Source organism: Carcharhinus amblyrhynchos, chromosome 30, assembly GCF_965287045.1.
Source record: "Carcharhinus amblyrhynchos chromosome 30, sCarAmb.v2.hapA, whole genome shotgun sequence".
Taxonomy (NCBI): Eukaryota; Metazoa; Chordata; class Chondrichthyes; order Carcharhiniformes; family Carcharhinidae; genus Carcharhinus; species Carcharhinus amblyrhynchos.
This window is the reverse complement of record NC_137353.1, coordinates 2461374-2486360: the sequence shown is the minus strand read 5'-3', so window position 1 is coordinate 2486360 and position 24987 is coordinate 2461374. Positions and strand designations below refer to the sequence as shown.

Below are 24987 nucleotides of genomic sequence, written 5' to 3'. Positions count from 1 at the left end.
CTGCTGTTTATTACCTTTTTTTATCCATTCTTGGGACATGGGTGCCACTGGCTAGGCCAGTGTTTATTGCCCATCTCTAGTTGCCCTTGAGAAGGTGGTGGTGAGCTGCCTTCTTGAATCGCTGCAGTCCACGTGCTGTGGGTTGACCCACAATGATGTTAGGAAGGGAATTCCAGGATTTTGATCCGATAACTGTGAAGAAACGGTGATACATTTCCAAATCAGCTTGGTGAGTGGCTTGGAAAGGAACTTGCAGGTGGTGGTGTTCCCATGTATCTGCTATCCTTGTTCTTCAAAATGGAAGTGGTTGTGGGTTTGGTAGGTGCTGCCTAAGAAGCCTTAGTTAGTTCCTGCAGTGCATCTTGTAGATAGTACACACTGCTGCTCCTGAGTGTTGGTGGTGGAGGGAGTGTATATTTGTGGATATGGCACCAATCAAGTGGGTATATTTGCCCTGGATGGCGAAGAGCTTCTTGACTGATGTTGGAGCTGCACTCGTCCAGGCAAGTGGGGGAGTATTCCATCACACTTCTGATTTTTACCTTGTAGATGGTGGACAGGCTTTGGGGAGTCAGGAGGTGAGATACTCGCTGCAGTATTCCTAGCCTCTGTCCCACTCTTGTAGCCACTGTGTTTACATGGCGAGTCAAGTTCAGTTTCTGGTCAATGGTAACCCCAAGGATGTTGACAGTGGGGGATTCAGTGATGGTAATACCATTGAATGTCAAGGGGCAGTGGTTAGAGTGTCTCTTATTGGAGACAATCATTGCCTGGCAATTGTGTGGCATGAATGTTACTTACCACTTGTCAGCCAGGCCTGGATATTGTCCAGATCTTGTTGCATTTGAACATGGGCTGCTTCAGTGTCTGAGGAGTGGCGAATGATGCTGAACATTGTGCAATCATTAGCAAACATCCCCACTTCTGACCTTATGATGTAGGAAAGATTATTGATGAAGCAGCTGAAGATTGTTGGGTCTAGGACTCTATCCTGAGGGATTCCTGCAGAGATGTCGTGGAGCTGAGATGAGTGACCCTCCACAACTACAGCCAGCTTCCTATGTACCAGGTCTAACTCCAACCAGCAGTGAGTTTGCCCCATGAAAGCCATTGATTCCAGTTTTGCCAGGGCCCTTGGTTGAGTGCGGCTTTGATGTAAATGGCAGTCACTCTCACCTTACCTCTGAAAATCAACTCTTTTGTCCACGTTTGAGCCAAATCTGTAATGAGGTCAGGAGCTGAGTGACCCTGGCGAAACCTGGGTGTCACTGAGCAGGTTATTGCTGAGTAGGTGCTGCTTGATAGCTCTGTCAGTGACCCCTTCCATCACTTTACTGATGATTGAGAGTAGACTGATTGGACGGTAATTGGCCAGGGCGCATTTGTTCTGTTTTTTGTGTACAGGACATACCTGGGCAATTTTTCACACAGTCAGATAGATGCTAGTTTTATAACTGCTGGAAGAGCTTGGCTGGTTATTGTATGACTTGCAGCCGATTCAATGGCTTTCTGAGGGAGCTTTGTTTGTAAAACAGCTTCTTGTCATTATCCTAAAAGCGGGCAAGAAAATGGCTTCCTCATCATGTGACTTGTACAAGTTAAAACTGAGATGAGATGAGGTGAGAGTGATTGCCCTTGACATCAAAGCCCCCTGGAGCTGACTGTGAGTTGGAGCTCTAACAAGACTGGGGTCGATGGGAAATCATGGATAACTTCCCACTGGTTGGAGTCATATCATTCACAAAGGAAGATGGTTGTGGTTGTTGGAGGTCAATCATCTCAGCTACATGATATCTCTGCAGGAGTCCCTCAGGGGAGTGTCCTAGGCTCAACCATCTTCAGCTGCTTCACCAATGACCTTCTCTCCATCATAAGGTCAGAAGTGGTGATGTTCACTGATGACTACACCATTCTCAGTTCCTCAGATACAGAAGCAGCCCGTGTGTCAATGTGCAGCAAGATTTGGACAATACCAAGCCTGCGTTAGCAAGTGGCAAGTAATATTCATGCCACTCAAGTCCCAGACAATGACAACTCCCAACAAGAGAGATTGAACCATTGTCTCTTGACATTTACTGGCATTACCACCACTGACTTCCCCCATTCTCGACATCCTAGGGTTACTATTGACCAGAAACTGAACTGGACCAGCCATATAAACACTGTAGCAGCCAGAGTAGGTCAGAGGCTTGAAATCCTGTGGTGAATAACTCACCTCCTCCCCAAAGACTGTCCACTATTTACAAAGAACAAAACGTCCAAGACAAAGCAATCCTGCTTAGTTAGCAGGTCATTCACCAACATCCTATCCCTTTACCATTGATACACAGTGATAGTAGTATGTGCCATCAGCAACATACCAAGGCTCCTCCAACATCACCTTCCAAATTCATGACCTCTACCAGCTGGAAGGACAAGAAAAGCAGATGCACGGAACACCACCTCCTGCAAGTTCTCCTCCAAGCCACTCACCATCCACACCTAGAAATATATTGCCGTTTTTTTCACTGGCATTGGGTCAAAATCCTGGAGTTCCCTCCCTAACCGGCACTGTGGGTGTACCTACACCACAGCAGTTCAAGAAAGTCGCTCATCATCCTCTTCTGTTGTTTGTAGTGTTTATAAATGTTCTGGAGGAAAATGTGGGGTGGTCCGATTAGTAAATTTGCAGATGACACGAAGATTGGTGGAGTTGCTGATAGCGCCGGGGATTGTCAGAGGATACAACAAGATCTCGATAGATTGGAGACTTGGACACAGAAATGGCAGATGGAGTTTAATCCAGAGAAATATGAGGTGATGAATTTTGGAAGATCAAATTTAGGTGTGAATTATACTGTAATGGCAGAACTCTTAGGAACATTAACATACAGAGGGATCTGGGTGTGCAGGTCCACAGTTCCCTGAAAGTGGCAACACAGATGGCCAAGGTGATTAAGAAGGCATATGCCTTGCTTGTCTTTATTGGCCAGGCATTGAGTACAAGAGTTGGGAAATCATGTTGCAGTGATATAAAATCTTGGTTAGGCCTCATTTGGAGAACTGCGTGCAATTCTGGTCACCACACTGCCAGAAGGACATGGAAGCTTTGAAGACAATGCAAAGAAAATTCACCAGGGTGTTGCCCGGTCTATGAGGAGAGGTTGAATAAACTAGGATTGTTTTCACTGGAAAGACAGAGGCTGAGGGGAGACCTGGTCTACAAAATGATGAGAGGTATAGACAGGGTGGATGATCAGAGGCTTTTTCTCAGGGTGAAAGTGTCAATTACACGGGGATACAGGTTCAAGGTGAGAGAGGGAAAGTTTAAGAGAGTTGTGTGGGAGGAGATTTTCACGCAGAGTGATAGGTACCTGGAACACACTGCCAGAGTGGGTGGTGGAAGCAGGCACATTAGCAACATTTAAGAGGCAGCTGGATGTGATCATGAACAGGGAGGGAATAGATGGATATGGACTGATTAAGGGCAGAAGATTTTTTTTTAGTTCAGTTAGGGCATCATGGTCAGCAGAGACTTGAGGGCTGAAGGGCCTGTGCTATACTTTTCTTTGTTCTTTGTTCTCAAGGGCAATTAGAGATGGACAATAGAAATGCCTGGCCTGTGAGACCCACATCCCATGAAATAATTATTTTAAAGTAAGTTGTCTGTAAAAGGGGTGGTGTGTTGCTGTACATCCTGTGTTGTCATTTGAGATCTTACAATGTATAGTTATCTCACGCGCAATGGCTAGAATTCTCTGGTCGTTCATGCCAATGGAATTCTCCAGTCTCGCTGGTAGTGTACCGCTGGCTCGGGGGTTTCCACCAGTGTGGGGTGATGCCAATGGGAATTCCAGAGAATTCTGTCACTAGGAAGCAACGCACCACCTCCCACTGGTGGGAAACACGTGACTGGGAAAGATGAGACTGGGAGATCAGAGAATTGTACCCAGTGAATTTCAATGTTTGTTTTGTCCTTGGTGAAATAGAGAAAGGAAATAGCTGGAATGCTATCGTGGTTTTGTTGACAATCTATCCTTGAACAAAGGGATGTGTATATTCCTCCAATGGCAATGAATATCCATACTTAATTAGGTATTTGAACCTCAGGACTGCCTGGAGCTCCAAATGCTAAAGGTTTCATGATTGGCCATAGACATTTCAATTGATTGGGTGGAATTTTATGAGATTTTTTTCTAAGTGTCCAGCTAGCCTGAGAATGGGAGGGTTGCTGATCCGTTTTTCAGGCAAGTTTTCACACCCAATCTTATGCAGTCTGTCTCTAACGTTTTGGGCGAGACCATTTCTAGCCACTAGAGGCAGTGGGTGGGATCTAATTCGCCAGAGAGCCGGCAGCTCAGATCAGAGGCTCAAACTGCGCATGTGCAGAAAAACTGGGGGGAAAAAAAGCTCTGCTGACAGAACCCCCTCCCACCAGCAGCCAGATACAACATCCCCCTTCCCTCCCCACCGCCCGGGGATGTCGGAGACCTCCTGCAACATTATTGATCCTCTTACCCACCCACCCCTCCCCCAACCCTCTAACACACGGACTCATCCTCACTACCCCGGCTCCAATGGCGGACTGACATGACCCTCTCTCTCGTCTGCCCCCGATCATCACAAAGACACAAATTCCACCTCCCCCCCTCACCCCCACCCCATCAGCACACCTGTGAGTATTGACTTGGTTACTCCTCCATGGTAACAAGACAAACTGCGTTAACTTTGCTGGAATGCTCTAACAGGCATGGTAAAATGGGAATGGGTGCAAAAGCGGGCGCCATTCCTGCTTGCCACTTTACGCCCAATTTTTGGACACTTTCCCACCGCAAAATAGGCGCAACGAGGTGTAAAATTCCACCCTTTGTTTCCAAACTGTTAAAGTATTGAGTGAAAGTTCATAATATACTGAAATGTTGGGTAATTGTAGCATTGTATTATCCTGTATATTGACATCAAATTTGTTTAGATAGTGTGTTATTTCCTGTTAATCAATGTGTTAAATTCTTTATTATTTTAAACTTTCTGTTGTAATCATTGTTTTCTGTCACCAGTGACCATTGGTCCTGTTCTGTTTTACACTTTATGATACAAGGTTGAAATGATTAGGTGCCCTGAGTTTTCAGGAGATATTTCCAGCACAGACTTCATTTGCCTGGGTACTTCATTGGAGTCTGAAAGAACTGGTTCCAAACTAAAATTAAAATTCACCAGAACCCGCACAGACTGTGCAGAAGAAGGAAATTGGACAAATACACTGGGCGGGATTTTACCGCCTCGCTCGAATGAGACCGGAAATTTCCGCTCAAAGTCAATGGAGATTTCCGTAGTCGGAATCTCGCCCATGCCGATTCCATGGCGGGCGAGGTGGGAGAGCTCCAGCCGATGTGTATCAATGCATTTACAATCAATGCATCTGAGATGCCACTTTGAGTCATATGGAAGTCTAGGCATTTGAGAGAAGCCATTAGCACTGGTTAGTGAAATGAGTGTGATTAATTCAGTTGTGTCAGAAAGCCCACTCACTGCCAGCAAATCCTCACATTCTTTTGACTTATTCCTTCGAGCCTCACATTCAGGCGCCGTTTGAACTTAGAATGATTAATAATGATGTGCATTTTTGACATGGATTAACTGATACTTTATATCCCGGAGTAATCAACAAGGTTTGGAATTCCAAGCAGTCGAGGCTCGATCACTTTATGTCGTTTAGTCAGGATAAATTGCCCATTTGGGCAAATCAGCTCTTGAACTTCACTGTTGAAAATTTTAAATCAGAGTAAGTTGATGTTCTTTTCCCGTAGGAGCCGTCGTGTCAACAAACCGGAAATGTGCACTGGCTGAGGCCCAGCTGAGAAATGCAGAGGCTGAACTGGAAAGACTGCGGATGGAGCTAAAGGAGAGATGTAATCAGCTACACGACATGTCTAACAAGGTACAAAACAGGCCAGTGAATGGCAGCATTGTTCAGACTGCTGTAAATCACCCAACAACAATGGCAGCAATTGGGACTGTGCAGAGATGAACCCAGTGCAGTACAGGATGTCACTGAGAACACTCTGTAACTGAACAACTCAAAGCAGAGCACGTTTGTACTGCCAGATGTGTGGCCCGGACATCCATCAATCCACAAAACCTGGCAAGTCTGCCGTGTGGGAGGTCCCCAGTTTTGAAAAGAAGCATTTATCTGTTCCTCAAGGCCACACCATGAGCTCCTGAAGTTGTTTGAGTTACTTTGATGGGTTGGCACGGAATTTTCCAAACTGCTTCCCCGAAATTGTTAATTATTAAATCAGGTTACTTTGCCTCTTCCAGCGAGCATGTGACCTCTGGGCGGGATGGAAAATATATGTAATGAGATACACCAGCTAGCACCTAGGGGGCGACTCGGAGCCCGCGCTCTATGTCTGTGGGAATGGCAGTGCACACTCAAAATCCAGAGCATGCGATTCATGCTGGCAAGTTTCCAAGTTCTGATCTTCCTAACTCCTTGCCGGCAAAGTGGCGGGAGACACACAGCAGGACTGAAGAACTTTTATACGTTAGCGTGTCATTAGCAAGTACTTTCCCTGGGACTTTTCCCCCTCACTGGATATTCAGCAAGCACTGGTGTGATATCACACTGGTGCCATTCACAACAGGTTCATCTCAATGTGATTTAGTCAGGGGTTCTCTCTGGGGTCATAAATTACACAGTATTTATCACTGTTCCCAAATCCTCAGATATTGAAGCCCAGTCCATTTCCAAATGCAGCAAGATCTAACCTTGGGCTGTCAAATAGTAACTGACATTCAAGACACACCAGTGCCAGGCAATGACCAGCTCCAACAAGAAAGAATCTAACCATCACTCCTGATGTTCAAAGCATTACCATCACATATTCCCCCATTATCAAACCCTGGAGTTACCATTGACCAGGAACTGAACTGGATCCAGCCATATAAATACTGTGGCTACCAGAACAGGTCAGAGGCTAGGAATTCTGCATTGAGTAACTCACTTGTTGACTCCCCAAAGCCTGTCCACCATCTACAAGACACAAATCAGGAGTGTGATGGAAAACCCTCCACTTGCCTGGATGGGTGTAGCTCAACCTCAGGCTAAAGGGACGATCCTTTAAAACAGAGATGAGGAGAAATTTCTTCAGCCAGAGAGTGATGAATCTGTGGAACTCTTTGCCGCAGAAGGCTGTGGAGGCCTGGTCGTTGAGTGTCTTTAAGACAGAGATAGATAGGTTCTTGATTAATAAGGGGATCGGGGTAAAGGGAAACAGCAGGACAATGGGATGAGAAAAATATCAACCATGATTGAATGGCGGGGCAGACTTGATGGGCCAAGTGGCCTAATTCTGCTCCTATGTCTTATGATCTATGGTCTAACAACACTCAAAGAGCTTGATGCCATCCAGGAAAAAAAGCCTGGGTGATTGAAACATAGAAACATAGAAGATAGGAGCAGGATGAGGCTCTTCAGCCCTTCAAGCCTGCTCTACCATTCATCGCGATCATGGCTGGTCTCCCAACTCAATAGCCTAATCCTGCTTTCTCCCCATAACCTTTGATTGGCAAACCAACAACAAACATTCACTTCACCACCACCATTGCACTCTGGTAACCATGTGTCACATCTACAAGATGCACTGCAGGAACTCATCAAGGCTCCTTAGACAACACCTTCCAAACCCACAACCAGTGCCACCATCTCAGAGATTCTGTGAAGATTCCTTTGTTGACAGCACTCACTGATCCGCTGTTACCTTGGCAATCCAGCCTCACATTATAACCCCCTAAAGGCCTGTGGAGGGAGGGAGGCCTGTTGTCCTCGGAGATGAAAACTTCAGTACGTTCTGGGTGTGAAAGGGGAATAGTAGAATGTGTGAGGATATCACTGTGCAATCAGAGGAGGACAGGAAATTTCAGTTTGCTGTGGATGATTTCACAATCTTATCTTTCTTTACATAATAGAGTTGGCCTCCATTTGCCCTCTTACCAAACTGTCGTACTTTCTTGTGTGGGAAGGCAGAATGAGCAATGACATGAAAAGACATCACTGTCTGATCTTAATGCACAGCAAGAAGTCACCAGGTTAAAGTCCAACAGGTTTATTTGGAATCACGAGCTTTCGGAGCGCTGCTGGTATTGTGAGACTTCTTACTGTGCCTACCCCAGTCCAACGCCAGCATCTCCACATCATGGTTTTAATGTTGCCGTTTTTTTGTCAGTCTGAAGGACAGGACTCCATCCAGCAGCCTGTCCATACACTGACAGAGCAATTGTGATAATGCCCTTAACCTTAATCCCCTTTGATAGGTGGGATAGGTTGGGGAGGAGGAGGGCACGAATGGTTAAATTAACATACAGGGATCACGGGCAGCACGGTGGCACAGTGCTTAGCACTGCTGCCTCACAGCTCCAGGGATCCAGGTTTGATTCCCGGCTTGGGTCACTGTCTGTGCGAAGTTTGCACGTTCTCCCTGTGTCTGCGTGGGTTTCCTCCGGGTGCTCCGGTTTCTTCCCGCTCCAAAGATGTGTGGATTAGGTGGATTGGCCATGCTAAATTGCCCCTTAATGTCAGGGGGACTAGCTAGGGTAGATGGATGGGGTAATGGGGATAGGGCCTGGATGGGATTGTGGTTGGAGCTGACTTGATGGGCTGAATGGCCTCCTTCTGCACTGTAAGGATTCTATCCCAACTTTCATCCAATGAGATTTGTATCCTGGATGAAGCTCAGCCAGCAGTGACGTGCAAAATTCACCGTCCAATGAAGTCATTACCAGTGTGAACTGGGTTTTAACCTGGACACAGGGGAAACACCACACTGTCCAGCAGCAATGTGGTAACATTACAAATCCGAGAGGGAGTGCTCTTTCCGGCTCAGTGAGCCTGTCCCACCTTTCTGTATGATCAGGACTGACTTTCATCTCCAACTCCACTTTCCCTGTCAACCTCTGTACGACAGGAGCCCAGCGGCTGATAGCAAGATGGGTACAAATTTAGAAGCATCCAGGTTTTTGAGGATCTTGTGGGCCAGCTGGAGCTGGAGTGGCCCCCCCTCACCCTCACAGACCTCAGAAGGACATTTTCCTCCTCCACATCCCGATCTCCTTCCTGGTCAACAGGCAGCAGGAATCTGACCTCAACTTTTTGCCGTGCCCTTTCCTCCTCACTGGCTCTGAGGCTGTCCAGAAGCCCAGAGTGTGGCCTCCTGTCCCCAAACCCTTCTACTCCCATCGAGCAGTCAGCCTATCTGTTATTAAGATTGTAAGAGCCTCTTTGATAACCTGGGCCTTGCCAGGTTCTTGACCGAGCTCCCAGACCGTCCCCTCCTCCTCCCCACCATGTCTTCAAACTCTACCAGGGTGGCACAGTGGTTAGCACTGCTCCCTCACGGCGCCATGGACCTGGGTTCAATTCCAGTCTTGGATTACTGTCTGTGCAGAGTCTGCATGTTCTCCCCATGTCTGCATTGGTTTCCTCCAGGTGTCTGGTTTCTTTCCACCCTCCAAAGATGTGTAGGTTATGCTGATTGGCCATGCTAAATTGCCCCTTAAATGTCCTGAGATGTGTTGGAGGATTACTGGGGTAAATATAAGGGGTTACAGAGATAGGGCCTGGGTAAGATACTCTGTTGGAGAGTCACTGCTGGTTTGATGGGCCAATTGGCCTCCTTCTGCGCTATAAGGTTCTGTGATTCTGGACCAGCACACATTGGGATCATACAGGAAGAATGACAAATGGTGCCAGAGGCTGGCTGGTCTATGATTCCAGTCTTCAACATGAATTAGTTTCTCTTAGGTAGGGGGAGAAAATCAGGAGAGGGTGGGGAAGAAATAATCTGAGGGATTAAATGGTTGAAAAATGTGGGGGGTACAAATCATGCTTCAGTATTGTGAAGGCTTTCAGTGAGCGAGTTAACAACTTATATCAGAGATTGGAACATTAGAAACATTATCTTCAAACAATAAACATGTCTATTATTGTAAACAGTTTTCCAATCTGAAAGAAAAGAACAATCATATAAAGATCATGACAGATCTTCAGGAAGAAAATATCAACTTCCGAGAGGTATGTGTTTAATATTTCACTTGTTTTTAACAGTATCATCAAGAAATTTTGATTTGATTTGTTTTATTATTGTCACATGTATTAACATACAGTGAAAAGTATTGTTTCTTGCGCACTATTCCCAGCTTGGGTCACTGTCTGTGTGGAGTTTGCACATTCTCCTCGTGTCTGCGTGGGTTTCCTCCAGGTAATCCGGTTTCCTCCAACAGTCCAAAGAAGTGCAGGTTAGGTTGATTGGCCATGCTAAGAAATTGCCCTTTAGTGTCCAGGGATGCATAGGTTAGAGGGATTAGCGGGTATAATGTGTGGGGATATCAGGGTGGGGCCTGGGTGGGATTGTGTTTGGTGCAGACTCGATGGGCCGAATGGCCTCTTTCTGCACTGTAGGATTCTATGATTCTATGTTTCAGACAAAACATACCTTTCATAGAGAAGGAAATGAGAGAGTGCAGAATGTAGTGTTACAGTCATAGCTAGGATGTAGAGAAAGATCAACTTAATGTGAGATAGGTCCGTTCAAAAGTCTGACAGCAGCAGGGAAGAAGCTGTTCTTGAGTTGGTTGGTACGTGACCTCAGATTTTTATATCTTTTTCTCGATGGAAGAAGATGGAAGAGAGAATGTCCGGGGTGCAGGGGGTCCTTAATTATGCTGGCTGCTTTGCCGAGGCAGCGGGAAGTGTAGACAGAGTCAATGGATGGGAGGTTGGATTGTGTGATGGATTGGGCTACATTCACAGCCCTTTGCCATTTCTTGCGGTTTTGGGCAGAGCAGGAGGCCATACCAAGCTGTGTTACATCCAGAAAGAATGCTTTCTATGGTGCATCTGTAAAGGTTGGTAAAAGTTGTAGTGGACATGTCAACTTCCCTTAGTCTTCGAAAGTAGAGCTGTTGGTGGGCTTTCTTAACTATAGTGTTGGCATGGGGGGACCAGGATAGGCTGTTGGTGATCTGGACACCTTAAAACTTGAAGCTCATGACGATTTCTACTTTGTCCCCATTGATGTAGACAGGGGCATGCCCTCTATTGTACTTCCTGAAGTCAATGACTATCTCCTTTTTTTTGTTGACATTGAGGGTGAGATTATTGTTGCCGCACCAGTTCACCAGATTCTCTATCTCATTCCTGTACTCTGTCTCATCATTGTTTGAGATACAAACTACTACGGTGATGTCATCAGCAAACTTGAAAATTGAGTTGGAGGGGAATTTGGCTGCACAGTCACAGGTGTATAAGGAGTATAGTAGGGGGCTGAGAACACAGCCTTGTGGGACACCGGTATTGAGAATGATCATGCAGAATCATCACTCATCATCACTTTTTCATCTTAAGTAATTTCCTAGAATCCCCTTTTACTGGTTAGTTTTAGTGAAGAAATATTAAATAGTTTCCTTGACAACTAATCACAGACTTTGTAACTTGGTGCAGGTACGTTTAACTTATCTAAACTCCAAGGTTAGAAAGATGCTTATTGCCGAGGGAACGGCAGAAGCTGCCAAGAAGCAGCTCCGGTTTATGGTGCAGTTTGGGTTGTGTGAGAGTGGTACCAGGTTTCCACTAATCTAGCCGCCTGTGTATCAGGTCAACACTGCCTTCAGCTGGGCTCGAGCCACCTCCAAGTGAAAAAAATGGTTGCGCTTGTTTGAAATGTAATTTCTACGTTTTAATTTTTAGCTTGTCGCTGAACTGCAGTCAGAGCTGGCAAAGAAAAATGAAGAAATAGTGAAACTGAAGGCTGAGATCAATCAACTTCAGCTGCACATCACAGCTGAGGAAGTGAGGAAGAAGCAACTTCAGACAGAATATGATGGTACGACTGCTCAATGCAATTTGATGCAGCGAGAACTGCAGGATTTACAAATTGCACTGAAATTCACTGGCAACAGGGTATGTGTATCTGTCATATTGTATCAAAGCAAATTACTGCAGATGCTGCAATCTGAAACCAAAAGAGAAAATGCTGGAAAATCTCAGCAGGTCTGGCAGCATCTGTAAGGAGAGAAAAGAGCTGATGTTTCAAGTTCACATGACCCTTGGTCAAAGCTTTGATTTTGCAGCATTTTCTCTTTAGGTTTCTGTCGTATTGTGTTCTGTGTTAATGTTTGCATTTAATAAGGTATCATTTATTATTATCATTGAATCCCTACAGTGTAGAAGACCATTCAGCTAACTGAGTCTGTACTGACTCTCCAAAAGAGTACCTTACCCAGGCCCTACATCCATAGCCCCAAGTATTTACCCCACTAATCTACACATCTATTGATACTAAGGGGCAATTTAGCATGGCCAAGCTACTTACCTGCATATCTTTGGACTGTAGAAGGAAACCAGAGCACCCGGAGGAAACCCACGCAGACACGGGGAGAACGTGCAAACTCCACACAGACAGTCATCCTATACTGGAATTGAACCCAGGTCCCTGGTGCTGTGAGGCAGCAGTGCTAACCACTGTGCCATACAAAAATGTGTCTCAATTTTCACAGATTCAAAAAAGAATTCTCAAGAGGGAGGTTAAAAAGCCTGAATCCTAAAGCTGGTGAATTCTTCTCCATGGGTCTGGGTAACATTTTCAGATAATTTTTGGAACTGACTTTGTAAAAACTGTTTCCACTTAATTGTGCAGCTTTTATTAAGTGTGACTTGTTACAGAAGATCAGCTTTGATGATGCTGCTGTCACAGTGTGCTTTGCACGAGAGAATGAATGTATTTCCTCAATATCCGTGTCTGAGCACAGTAACATTTAACTTTATTTTGCCTCTGTATCTCCCTCTAACCCTTTTAGAAACATTTGTATCTTTTCAGAACAAATATCTTATCGCACCCCCCCCCCCCCCCGCCCCCCGATCTCTTTCTTTCATCTATTTTTCTGACCACTGTTCTCCAGTTATATTCTTTACCGTGTAGACTCTGGCTATAATACAGACAGAAGCTGATACTTGCCACATTTGATATATTCTCTCCCAGTTCCTGTTCATATTGGAATTTTCCCTTTTCATTAGCACTTACCCAAATGATTTTCATCATACAGGATGAAAATTAATGCCTTCCCCCACTGCTGTCCCCACTGCCTCTCTCTCTCTCTCTCTGTTCCCCCCCTCCCCAGTCTCCAAGGGCAGGCTGGCGGACAGGGATAGTGGAGGTCTGGGGTCCATTGTGGGAGTAATGTGCCACTTCTGGTACATTACCAGTGGTGATGTGTGGAGTGACCTATTCACTATTGTCCTTAAATGGACATTTCACAGCAGGGGCTTATGAATGGCCCTCTTGGGGCGGTGAGAGGGAGGCTGGCTGTTGCCTCCTGTTCAGATACCCTGTGCTCAATGGGGGGCTCGCCTGCACCGCTCCCCACCCACCAAAGTAGTTCCCCCTGCTGCGTGTTCTCAATTACCTGCCCTGCCAAACCTGGTCCCACCAGAATCTGGCACCAGTGAAACCCCAGACCTACCATCCAACCTGGCAGCACACAGTCTCTGTGCCGAGCACTGCCTGTTATCCCGGCAACGACCACTCCCTGGGATGGAGCAACTGAGACCAGAGAGCTACCTGACATTTGATTGGCTGACAGCTCTCAGGGGCAAGATTTCAACCCTGACAGGGCAGAAGGTCCCATCCTGAGCCAATGACCAGCAAGGTGGAGGTGGCTTATCCGTGACGTTTAGGCCAGGGAAGAATCACTGCCTCCAGATAGAACACCCCCCCTCCCCCACCCCACCCACCCACCTCCCGCCATCTCCATGGAATTGGAAATTATTGTGGGGGAGACAAAGATTGAATATTTGGAGCAAGAGATGCAAGGTGAATGTCAGGAAAAGTTTTTTTACACAGCAAGAGGTAATGATTGGAACTTGCCGCCCACTAGAGTGATGGATGGAACTGGAGGTGATAAATGACTTCAAAAGGAATTTGGATGGACATTTGAGGGAAATAAATTTGCAGCAATATTGGGATAGAGTGGAGAAATGGGACTGACTGGATTTCTCAAGAGAAAGCTGGCATGCACTCGATGGGCATTGTTAATTGTTAATTGTTAATAAATTCAACAATTCAACAGGCCTCCTGTTGTATAGTAACATTTCTACAAAACCATAGAAACAAGATTTGGCCCAACTCATCTGTGCTGGTATCAATACTTCAAATGAAAGGCATCTTCATCTCATTCTTTTCGACATAAATTTTAGTCCTTTCTCCTTCATGTATTTATTTAATTTCCACATAAAAGGCTCTACAGCATTTGTTTCAATCTTTCCTTATGGAAGAGAATTCCACAGTTCATCACCCTCTGGGTTGGAGTTTCTCCTGAATTTCCTATCAGATTTATTAAAGATTATCTTACATTTCCACATTGGGCAGCATGGTGGCACAGTGATTAGCATTACTGCTTCACAGCACCAGGGACCAAGGTTCGATTCCCGGCTTGGGTCACTGTCTATGTGAAGTTTGTACATTCTCCCCGTGTCTATGTGGGTTCCTCTGGGCGCTCTGGTTTCCTCTCTCAATCCAAAGACGTGCGGGTTAGGTGGATTGGCCAAGCTAAATTGCCCCTTAGTGTCAGGGGGAGTAGCTAAGGTAAAGGATTTTGGGGATAGGGTCTGGGTGGGATTGTAAATGGTGCAGACTTGATGGGCTAAATACCCTCCTTCTGCACTCTCGGGTTCTATGATTCCATTTATGACCCTGAGCTTTGAACTGTTCTGAATTCTTTTCTCTATATCCACCCTATCAAATCCTTTCATCACCTTAAAGATCACAAGAAGACCTAGTGTGAGCATTTCTGTCATGTCACTGATAGAATAGGGAACGATTATTTATTAATTCCAGTACATCTTTTAAATTTGTCTGTAGCTTGAAAGATTCATCAGCAAAATAGTGAAAGCTGTCTACACTGCGCCTGGAATTGTCCAACCAAAAACTCAAATCAGTGATGAGGATACTCTGGAAATATTCCAGGTGAGAAGCTCAAACAGCACGATTTTATTTGGCTTTTGGCTTTGGTTGATGTTGGCTACATGCAGTGTTACACACAAGGTGCACCGTTATACCAACAGTAATTTGGATTCAGCCTGTGTTCCCTGGCCTGAACCTTGTAACTTTTAATATTATTTCTGTTAGAGTCAGTGTATAATGTTGGATTTAGCTTGAGAATGGAAAACTATTCTCAACACTAGGTGAACAGCCTGGAGGTCATCAGTAGGGAACTTTTATATCTGACCATAAACTTGTCATGGCATTGTGAGGTGACAGTGTGGCATTCTCAGGGGGAACAGCCCTGCTCGTTCCATATCCACTATTCAGGGCTCGTGCTCATATGGCGACACGTATGAAGTTGTGTTGACAACAACAACTTGCATTTCTATAGTACACAAGGAGTAATTATTAAGCAAAGGTTGACTGAGCTAGGTATGGAGATATTAAGGTTGGTGACCAAAAAGCTCAGTCAAAAAGGTAGGTTTTTGGAATATTAAAGAGAGAAATGGAGTGACAACAGGTGTAGGGAGGGAATTAGGAAGATAGTTAGGAGGAGTAGGCCATTCAGCCCTTATCACCTGCTCGGCCTTTTAACCAGACCATGCTGTCTTCTGCCCCACCTCACCTCACCTCCTCATACTATCCCCATATCCCTCAATGCCATTGGTATGTAGAAATCTGTTCACTTCTGCTTTGAACATACTCAGTGACTGAGTCTGCACCGCCCTCTGGGATAGGGAATTCCAAAGATTTACCACCTTCTGACTGAGGAAATTCCTCCTCATCTCTGTCCCTTTTATTCTGAGACTGTGTCCCCTGGTTCAAACCACAACCCAGCCAGGGGACACAGTCCCCTTTTTGTACCAACCCTGTTGAGGTCTGCGGGAGTTTTGTATATTTCAATGAGATCGCCTTCCATCTCTCTAAATTCGAGCAATTACAGGCTCAGTCCCCTCAATCACAGCAACTTATAAAGTCAGACATATTTCCTTATCATCCCTCTGGTTCTTCTTTGCCAATCACCTTAAATCTGTCCCTTCTGTTTTTTATCAACTTCTTTCACAGGGATAGTTTCTCCTCGTTTATTTCTTGGGGGCCCCGATGATTTTAAACATTTCCATTAAACCTCCTGTTTACCTTCTCCGTTCCAAGGAGAATCATGACTGCAGTTTATCAGTGTGTAACCCTGATCGCCAGAATCACTCTGTCCTCCTACTCAAGCCTATATTGGGTTTAAAATCGTAGAATCCCTGCAGTGCAGAGGAAGGCCATTCTGCCCATTGAGTCTACATCAATTCCCTTTGACAGAGTCAGAGAGTATCTTACCCAGAACCTTTCCCCAACCCTATGCATTCACCATGGCTAATCCACTAACCTACACATCTTTGGACTGTGGGAGGAAACCGGAGCACCTGGAGGGAACCCACACAGATACAGGCAGAATGTGCAAACTCCACACAGTCACCCAAACTGGGAATCAAACCTGTGTCCCTGGTGCTGTGAGGCAACAGCTTCCACTGTGCCGTTTGCTTACAGCTTTAGCTACAGAAACGACAATGTAATTATTTGCTTTGGTTTATATTTGGTCCATTTTTAGAATTGTTGGTTCTGTTTATTTCAGGCATAGAATCCCTACAGTGCAGAAAGAGGCCATTCGGCCCATCGAGCCTGCACTGACCACAATCCCACCCAGACCCTCCCTCCATTACCCCATGCCTTTACCCTAGCTGGTCCCCCTGACACTAAGGGGCAATTTACCATGGCCAATCCACCGAACCCGTTCATCTTTGGAGTATGGGTGGAAACCGGAGCACCCGGAGGAAACCCACGCAGACATGGGGAGAATGTGCAAACTCCACACAGACAGTGACCAGGAATTGAACCCTGGTCCCTGGTGCTGTGAAGCTGCAGTGCTAACCACTGTGCAGCTCCGTCTTGCTGTTGAGCTCCTGTGATTTCTTAGTGTGGTGTGGATTTACTGTAACATTAGTATCTAAAATATTCAAAATTGATACATCAAGAACAAAGCTCCTGTGTCTGTGTCTGAACCAATGCTAAGTAACCACATTGCAAACCAGAATAACTTCAACAATTAATAAAAGCAAATTACTGCGGATGCTGGAATCTGAAACCAGAAAAGAAAATGCTGGAAAATCTCAGCAAGTCTGGCAGCATCTGTAAGGAGAGAAAAGAGCTGATGTTTCGAGCTTTGATAAAGGGTCATCTGGACTCGAAACATCAGCTCTTTTCTCTCCTTACAGATGCTGCCAGACCTGCTGAGATTTCCCAGCGTTTTCCCTCTTGATTTCAAGAATTAATACTCTAACTTGTTTTCCTTCCAGAAAGTCTTAGATGACCGCCTCACATTCCACAGTATGTTGGTTGCATCAGGAATACCAGTCCCACCTCTCCTGGGAGCTGAAAACACAGGCTCACCTGAAAGTATTCCATAGAAGCTTCAGGTTTAATTGAGGCAAAATAGACACTTTTCAGTATAGGCTGAAATCCAATTTGGTGAGATAGGAAAATAATAAAGAGAACATGAAATTAAGCTCCAAATGTTTGTTTTTTTATTAATTCAGCAATTTGAGAAAGGTTCTTTAACTCACAGTGATGTAGAGAAATCGCCACACAGTGTGCTAGCCCCCAAAACTGCCACCAACAAGTCGCTCACCATGGGCACCACACCTTAGCAATCTGGACCTCAGGGGTTAGGGTACGAGGAGAGATTAGACAAATCAGGCCTTTATTCTCTCGCACTCGGAAGGTTGAGGGGTGACCTGATGGAAGTCTACAAAATATTAACAGGGAAGGACAGGGTGAATAAGGATAGATTGTTTCCACTGGTTGAAGGTTCGAGAACCAGGGCCCATAATCTAAAAATTAGGGCCAAGCCATTCAGGAGAGATGTTAGAAAACACTTTGACACACAAAGTGATGGAGATTTGGAATTCTTTTCCCACACGGCAGTTGTTAGGTTTAAGTCTGAGATAGACATTTTTATTGAGCAGGAGGAATAGAACATAGAACATTACAGCGCAGTACAGGCCCTTCAGCCCTCGATGTCACACCCACCAGTGGAACCAATCTAATGACCCTCTAACCTAAACTATTCCAATATTATCCATATGCCTATCCAATGACCATTTGAACACCCTTAAAGTTGGCGAGTCCACAACTGCTGCAGGCAGGGCATTCCACGCCCTTATTACCCTCTGAGTAAAGAACCTACCTCTGACATCTGTCCTATATCTATCACCCCTCAATTTAAAGCTATGTCCCCTCCTGTTAGCCATCACCATCCAAGGAAAAAGGCTCTCACTGTCATATCATACTGGATATCAAGGGATATGGGCTGGGGCCAAGTACATGGAGTTAGGCCACAGATCAGCCGTGATCTTATTAAATGGTGGAGTGAGCTTGAGGGCCTGAATGGCCTACTCCTGTTCCTATGTTTTCACTCAAGCTATATACAAAGAACAAAGAAAGATACAGCAAAGGAACAAGCCCTACGGCCCTCCAAGATTGCACTGATCATGATGCCCTAGCTAAACTGAATAAAAAACCTTTTGCCCTTAGTCAGTCCAAATCCCTCTATTCCCTCCCTATTCATGTACACATCCAAATGCCTCTTAAATGTTGCCAATGTTCCAGCTTCCATCACCTCCTCTGGCAGCACGTTCCAGACACCTACCACTCTCTGTGTGAAAAACTTCTCCCTTAAACTTTCCCCTCTCATCTTGAACCTGTGCTCCCTTATAACTGACACTTCCACCCTGGAAAAAAGCCTCTGACTGTCTATGCGTCTCATAATTTTGTTGATCTCTATCGGGTCTCCCCTCAGCCTCCGTTTTTCCTAGTTTATTCAACCTCTCCTTACAGCCAACACCCTGGAGGCCAGGCAGCATCCTGGTGAACCTTCTTTGCACTCTCTACAAATCTTCCGTGGTCCTTCTGGCAGTGTGGTGACCAGAACTGCACACAATACTCCAAAAATGGCCTAACCAAGATTTTATACAGCTGCAACATGATTTTCCAACTCCTGTACTCAATGCCCCAGCTGATGAAGGCAAGCATGCCATATGCCTTCTTAATCACCTTGGCCATCTGTGTTGCCACTTTTAGGGAACTGTTGACCTGCACACCCAGAGCCCTCTGTATGTTAATGTTCCTAAGAGTTCTGCCATTTATAGTATAATTCATGCCTAAATTTGAACATCCAAAATGCATCACCTCACATTTGTCCGGAATAAACTCCATCTGCCATTTCTGTGCCCAAGTCTCCAATCTATCTCTATCCTGTTGTATCCTCTGACAATCCCCGGCGCTATCAGCAACTCCACCAATCTTCGTGTCACCCACAAACTTACTAATCAGACCACCCACATTTTCCTCCAGATCACTTATATATATTACAAACAGCAGAGGTCCCAGCACTGATCCCTGCAGAACACCATTAGCTACAGATCTCCATTCTGAAAACACCTTTCCACCGCTACTCTCTGTCTTCTATAACCAAGTAAAATGTCTGACAACACCAGGTTTTAGTCCAACCGATTTAGCCTAAGCCAGTTCTGTGTTGCTAATTAAATTGCACAGTCATGTATGGGATATCTTCTCAAGTGTCCCTGGTGTAATTTTTCCCATTTTGAAGGCTCATGAGACAGTGATTGGCCATTAGATAGTTCAATGGGTCAGCCACTTTCAACCTCTGCTTGATGGGCAGAGTGAAAGTTCATTCCTGCTCAAATAATTGGTGCACTGTTAAATAAGGATACAAACTTCCTTGCTTTGCCAAAAGCTCCTCGAATGATTTTTCCCTGTCCATAAATGGTCATGATCAGAAATCTGAAATGGAAGTGGAAAATGCAGGAGGCACTCAGCACGCCTCAGTGATGAGAGAAACCAGGTTCATGTTTCAGTTTGTGATATTTCATCGGAATTTAGTTGTCTGCTGAATATTTCTCCCTCAATCCACATTGCTAAATGTAACAAGATTATCACATGGCCGTCACATTTAGTGGGAGCTTTGTTGTGTTCAACTGATTTGCTGCATTTCAAACATAGTTCAAAAATACTTCATTGCTTTAGTGACAAAGGGATTGTGGAAGGCACCATAAACTGGCAAGTCTTTCTCTCCGGAAGAGTGTGAGAGCTCTAATTCTTGCAATGAATGGGGGGGATGAGGGAAGAGGGGAATTTGCAATAAGGGGAAATGATGCTTCACCAGAATATTTACCATTCAGCCCCTCTGTACTCAGCAGTGCCCTCGGAGTATGTGGCTGCTGCTGGTATTACACACACCAAGGTCTCGGATCAAAGAGGGACCTGGACATAGGTGAGTGATGGTGAGATGGGGGGGGGGTCATGTGAGGAATGGGAGTCAGCATCAAGGACAGGGATTGGCTTTCAGCGGCACCTACTTCCTGATGCTGTGTTCCTTCACCTGGCATGGAGTATCTTTGAACAATGGATGCCCAACCCTCTCACCACCGCCCCCACCACCAACCCCACCTCCCCCACCACCCTTCCCACCGCCCCCAACCTCCCAGGAGCCCACAAGCAAACTCACCAGGATGGGGCCCTTCACTCAGTATTAACAGCCCACTTAAAGCCCTGGAATAGGAGGACAGAAAGTGTTCACGAGCCTTCCCGCCCTGGACTGAGTTGGGGTAAATGCAGTAAGACGAAGCTTTCCATAACCCTAACCCTGATTAAATGTCCCCTAAGCACCAGGTTCACCTCAGGGGAGGCTAGAACATTCTGTCCAATCAAATGGCTTCTCATTTTACCTCAAACTTATTACTTGTTCAGGATTTATTGTTAATCTCCTGTACACCAGGAAATGATAACTTACAGGATCAGTTAGAGGGAAATTAGTTTTATTTTGTCTCTTAGTTTGTCCGCTTTGTTTAATTTCACCTTGTGGGTGCCCAGCACACACCTCAACACCTGCGTCAGCTCCTGGCCCCATTCCATGCATGGGCACGAGTTGTAAACTCCCTTTCCCCTCATTCACTCTCCCCTCATTCCCCTCATTCCCCTCATTCACTCTCCCCTCATTCCCCTCATTCACTCTCCCCTCATTCCCCTCATTCACTCTCCCCTCATTCACTCTCCCCTCCTTCCCCTCATTCACTCTCCCCTCATTCCTCTCATTCCCCTCATTCACTCTCCCCTCCTTCCCTTCATTCACTCTCCCCTCATTCCCCTCATTCACTCTCCCCTCATTCACTCTCCCCTCCTTCCCCTCATTCACTCTCCCCTCATAATTTCCTTGAACAGTGTGTGTTGGAGCCGACGAGGGAGCGAGCTATCTTGGATCTGGTGCTATGTAATGAGGCGGGTAGAATTAGGGACCTTGCGGTGAAGGATCCTCTTGGAGAGAGTGATCATTGTATGGTGGAGTTTCTGGTGCAGATGGAGGAGGAGAAAGTGGGTTCCCGGACACGCGTCCTTTGTTTGAATAGAGGGGAGTATGGTAGGATGAGAGAAGAATTGGCGAATGTGGACTGGGGGAATGTGTTGGAAGGTAGGTCTGCTGAGGAGCAGTGGAGGATCTTTAAGGAGATCTTTCTTGGTGCTCAGCAGAAATTTATTCCGATGGTTAAAAAGGACAGTAGGAAGAGAGGTAATAAGCCGTGGATAACGAAGGAGGTGAAGGAAAGTGTTAAATTAAAAGCGGAGGAATTTAGAGTAGCTAAGAGTAGTGGGCGAGAAGAGGATTGGGAAAGGTTTAAATGTCAACAAAGATTGACAAAGAAGTTGATAAAGGAGGGTAGGAGAAGCTATGAGGCTGGGCTAGCACTTAATATAAAAAAGGATAGCAAGAGTTTTTATAAATATATAAAAAGGAAGAGGCTGGCTAGGGTGAACGTTGGTCCTTTAGAGGATGAGAAAGGGGAGCTAGTGGTAGGGGATGGGGATATGGCAAAGGTCTTGAATAACTTTTTTGTTTCTGTCTTCACGGAGGAGGACGTGAATAATTTGCCGGGTGTTAGCGATGGAAAGGTGGTAGGACTGGAGGGTCTCAATGACATTACTGTTACTAGAGAGGTGGTGCTCGACAGACTGGAGGGGCTGATTGTGGACAAGTCCCCAGGACAGGATGGAATGCATCCGAGGGTTCTGAAAGAAATGGCGGAGGTGATAGTGGATGCCTTGGTGGTTATTTTCCAGACGTCGCTGGATTCCGGGGAAGTGCCGGAAGATTGGAAAACGGCTAATGTTACGCCGTTGTTTAAGAAGGGTGCCAGGCAAAAGGCGGGGAATTATAGGCCGGTTAGTTTAACGTCTGTGGTAGGTAAAATGTTAGAATCCATCATTAAGCAGGAAATTGCGAGGCATCTTGAAGGGAATTGCTTGATAGGGCGGACGCAACACGGTTTCATTAAAGGGAAGTCGTGTCTGACAAATTTACTGGAGTTCTATGAGGATGTGTCTAGGGCAGTGGATAGAGGAGAGCCGGTGGATGTGGTCTTTCTGGATTTTCAGAAGGCGTTTGACAAGGTACCTCACAAGAGGTTATTGCAGAAGGTCAGGGGACATGGAGTTGGGGGTAGGGTGTTAGCGTGGATAGAGGATTGGTTGTCAAATAGGAGGCAGAGAGTGGGGGTCAATGGGTGCTATTCGGATTGGCGGATGGTGACTAGTGGGGTGCCCCAGGGGTCGGTGCTGGGGCCTCAGCTATTTACCATTTATATAGATGATCTGGAGGAGGGAACCGAGTGCAGGGTGTCGAAATTTGCTGATGACACCAAGATTGGGGGAACGGCAAATTGTGCGGAGGGTGTGGAGAGTCTGCAGAAGGATCTCGATAGGCTGGGCGAATGGGCCAGGAAATGGCAAATGGAATTTAATGTTGGCAAGTGTGAGGTGGTCCACTTTGGTAGGAAGAATGGTAGGAAGGACTATTACTTACGTGGCGAAAAACTGCAGCAGGCGACGGTGCAGAGGGACCTCGGGGTCCTTGTGCATGAGTCGCAAAAACCCAGCTTGCAGGTGCAGCAGGTGGTCAGGAAGGCGAATGGGATGCTGGCCTTCATAGCGAGGGGGATTGAATATAAAAGTAGGGAGGTCTTGCTGCAGCTGTATAGGGCATTGGTGAGGCCGCAGCTGGAGTACTGTGTGCAGTTTTGGGCGCCGCACCTGCGCAAGGATATTTTGGCCCTGGAGGGAGTGCAGAGGAGGTTTACTAGGCTGATACCGGAGTTGAGGGGATTGAGCTATGAGGAGAGGTTGAATAAACTAGGCTTGTACTCGTTAGAGTTTAGAAGAATGAGGGGAGATCTCATTGAGACGTATAAGATGATGAATGGGATGGATAGGATAGAGGTGGAGAGACTCTTCCCGCTCAAAAAAGACAGTAGGACTAGGGGGCACAGCCTCAAGATAAAGGGGAGGCGGTTTAGAACGGAATTGAGGAGGAACTTCTTCACTCAAAGGGTGGTGAATCTCTGGAATTCTCTGCCCGTTGAAGTGGTGGAGGCTGCCTCGCTAAATATTTTTAAGAAGCGGGTTGATGGGTTCTTGATAAGAGAGGGGATTAAGGGTTATGGGGAGAGGGCGGGAAAGTGGAACTGAGCCACGACAGATCAGCCATGATCTTATTGAATGGCGGGGCAGGCTCGAAGGGCTAGATGGCCTACTCCTGCTCCTATTTCTTATGTTCTTATGTTCTTATTCCCCTCATTCACTCTCCCCTCCTTCCCCTCATTCACTCTCCCCTCATTCCCCTCATTCACTCTCCCCTCATTCCCCTCACTCACTCTCCCCTCATTCCCCTCATTCACTCTCCCCTCATTCCCCTCATTCACTCTCCCCTCATTCCCCTCGAGTACTCTCCCCTCATTTCCCACACAAATCTCTCACTTTCTCTGAAGATATTGATATTATAAATTACAATTTCATTTCCGATTCCTCTGCTCTTTATCCAGCTCATTGGCAATGTCCTCAATTCGTTTTTCTTTTTAATCCAATCACATTTTTCAGCAATGTCTTCTCTCCCTGTGCGAGTGCAATTGCTTCTGGAACCCCTCAAGGATCCACCCTCAATCCCTCCTCTCCCTCACCTCGATGCTGCCCTTTGACAGCACCATTATCCGCGATAGGGATAGGTTCAGTTCCGCCTCTCCATCACCTCTTTCAACCCTCCCACTGTGCTGTCAGACTGCCTGTCCACCATCTGACTCACAGAACCATGGTCATAGTCAGTATAGTACAGAACCAGTTCTCGGCTGATCGAGTCCGTGTCGCTGCTTTGTTGAGGATTGCAATGGAATCCTGGTTGAGCTACATGGACTGTGTCCAGCAGTAGCACTGAGGGTGACTCCTTAACAAGAGAATGAGCTACAAGAAATGTCAAAGGCTTGCCACCCAGATCTGTATTTATTGCCCATTCCTAATTGTCCTTGAGAAAGTGGTTGTGAACCTCCCTCTTGAGCTGCGGCATTCTATGGACTGTAGGTACACTCAGAGTGCTGTTAGGGAGGGAGTTTTGATCCAGTGATAGATTTCCAAGTCAGTGTGTTATTCAGAGGGGAGCTTGCAGGTGGTGGTGTCCCCATGCATCTACTGCCCTTGTCCTTCTCAGTGGTAGAGGTCTGGACTTTGGGATTGCCATGAAATTGTGAGGACTACAATACAGAAGCACTTTGGTTTTCCTGCCAATATCAGTTGGCTAGAGAGTGACTCTGACAAGCTTTAGCTGTGGTACAAATATCCAGCCAACTCTTGCTCCGTATTAAAATTTAACTAGCTTTTGGAAACTGCTGAATGGGGACTCTGTACGTTTATACACAGTGGCCAGGATTCTCTGACCTCACCCATGGCTGGGGTTCTCCAGTCCTGCTGCAGTGAATGGAGATTTGGCTGAGTGCCAAATTCTCCGTTCTGGCTGGCAGGGGTAGCGGGAGATTGGAGAATTCCAGCCACGATCTCACTGGCCCTGGTTATACAGTGACACAGAGTGGGC

General features: G+C 46.1%; 1 protein-coding gene across 1 annotated transcript in view; it reads left to right on the top strand.

The window, feature by feature from the left end:
• Positions 1-17467, top strand: part of LOC145360007 (coiled-coil domain-containing protein 27-like) — a 40016-nt gene extending 22549 nt beyond the window's left edge. The window contains exons 8-12 of the mRNA XM_080214908.1: positions 5787-5917; positions 9971-10048; positions 11723-11935; positions 14892-14996; positions 17357-17467. Coding sequence (XP_080071034.1) covers positions 5787-5917; positions 9971-10048; positions 11723-11935; positions 14892-14996; positions 17357-17467 — 638 coding nt within the window. The remainder of the gene's footprint in view (positions 1-5786; positions 5918-9970; positions 10049-11722; positions 11936-14891; positions 14997-17356) is intronic.
• Positions 17468-24987: the final 7520 nt, after the last annotated feature.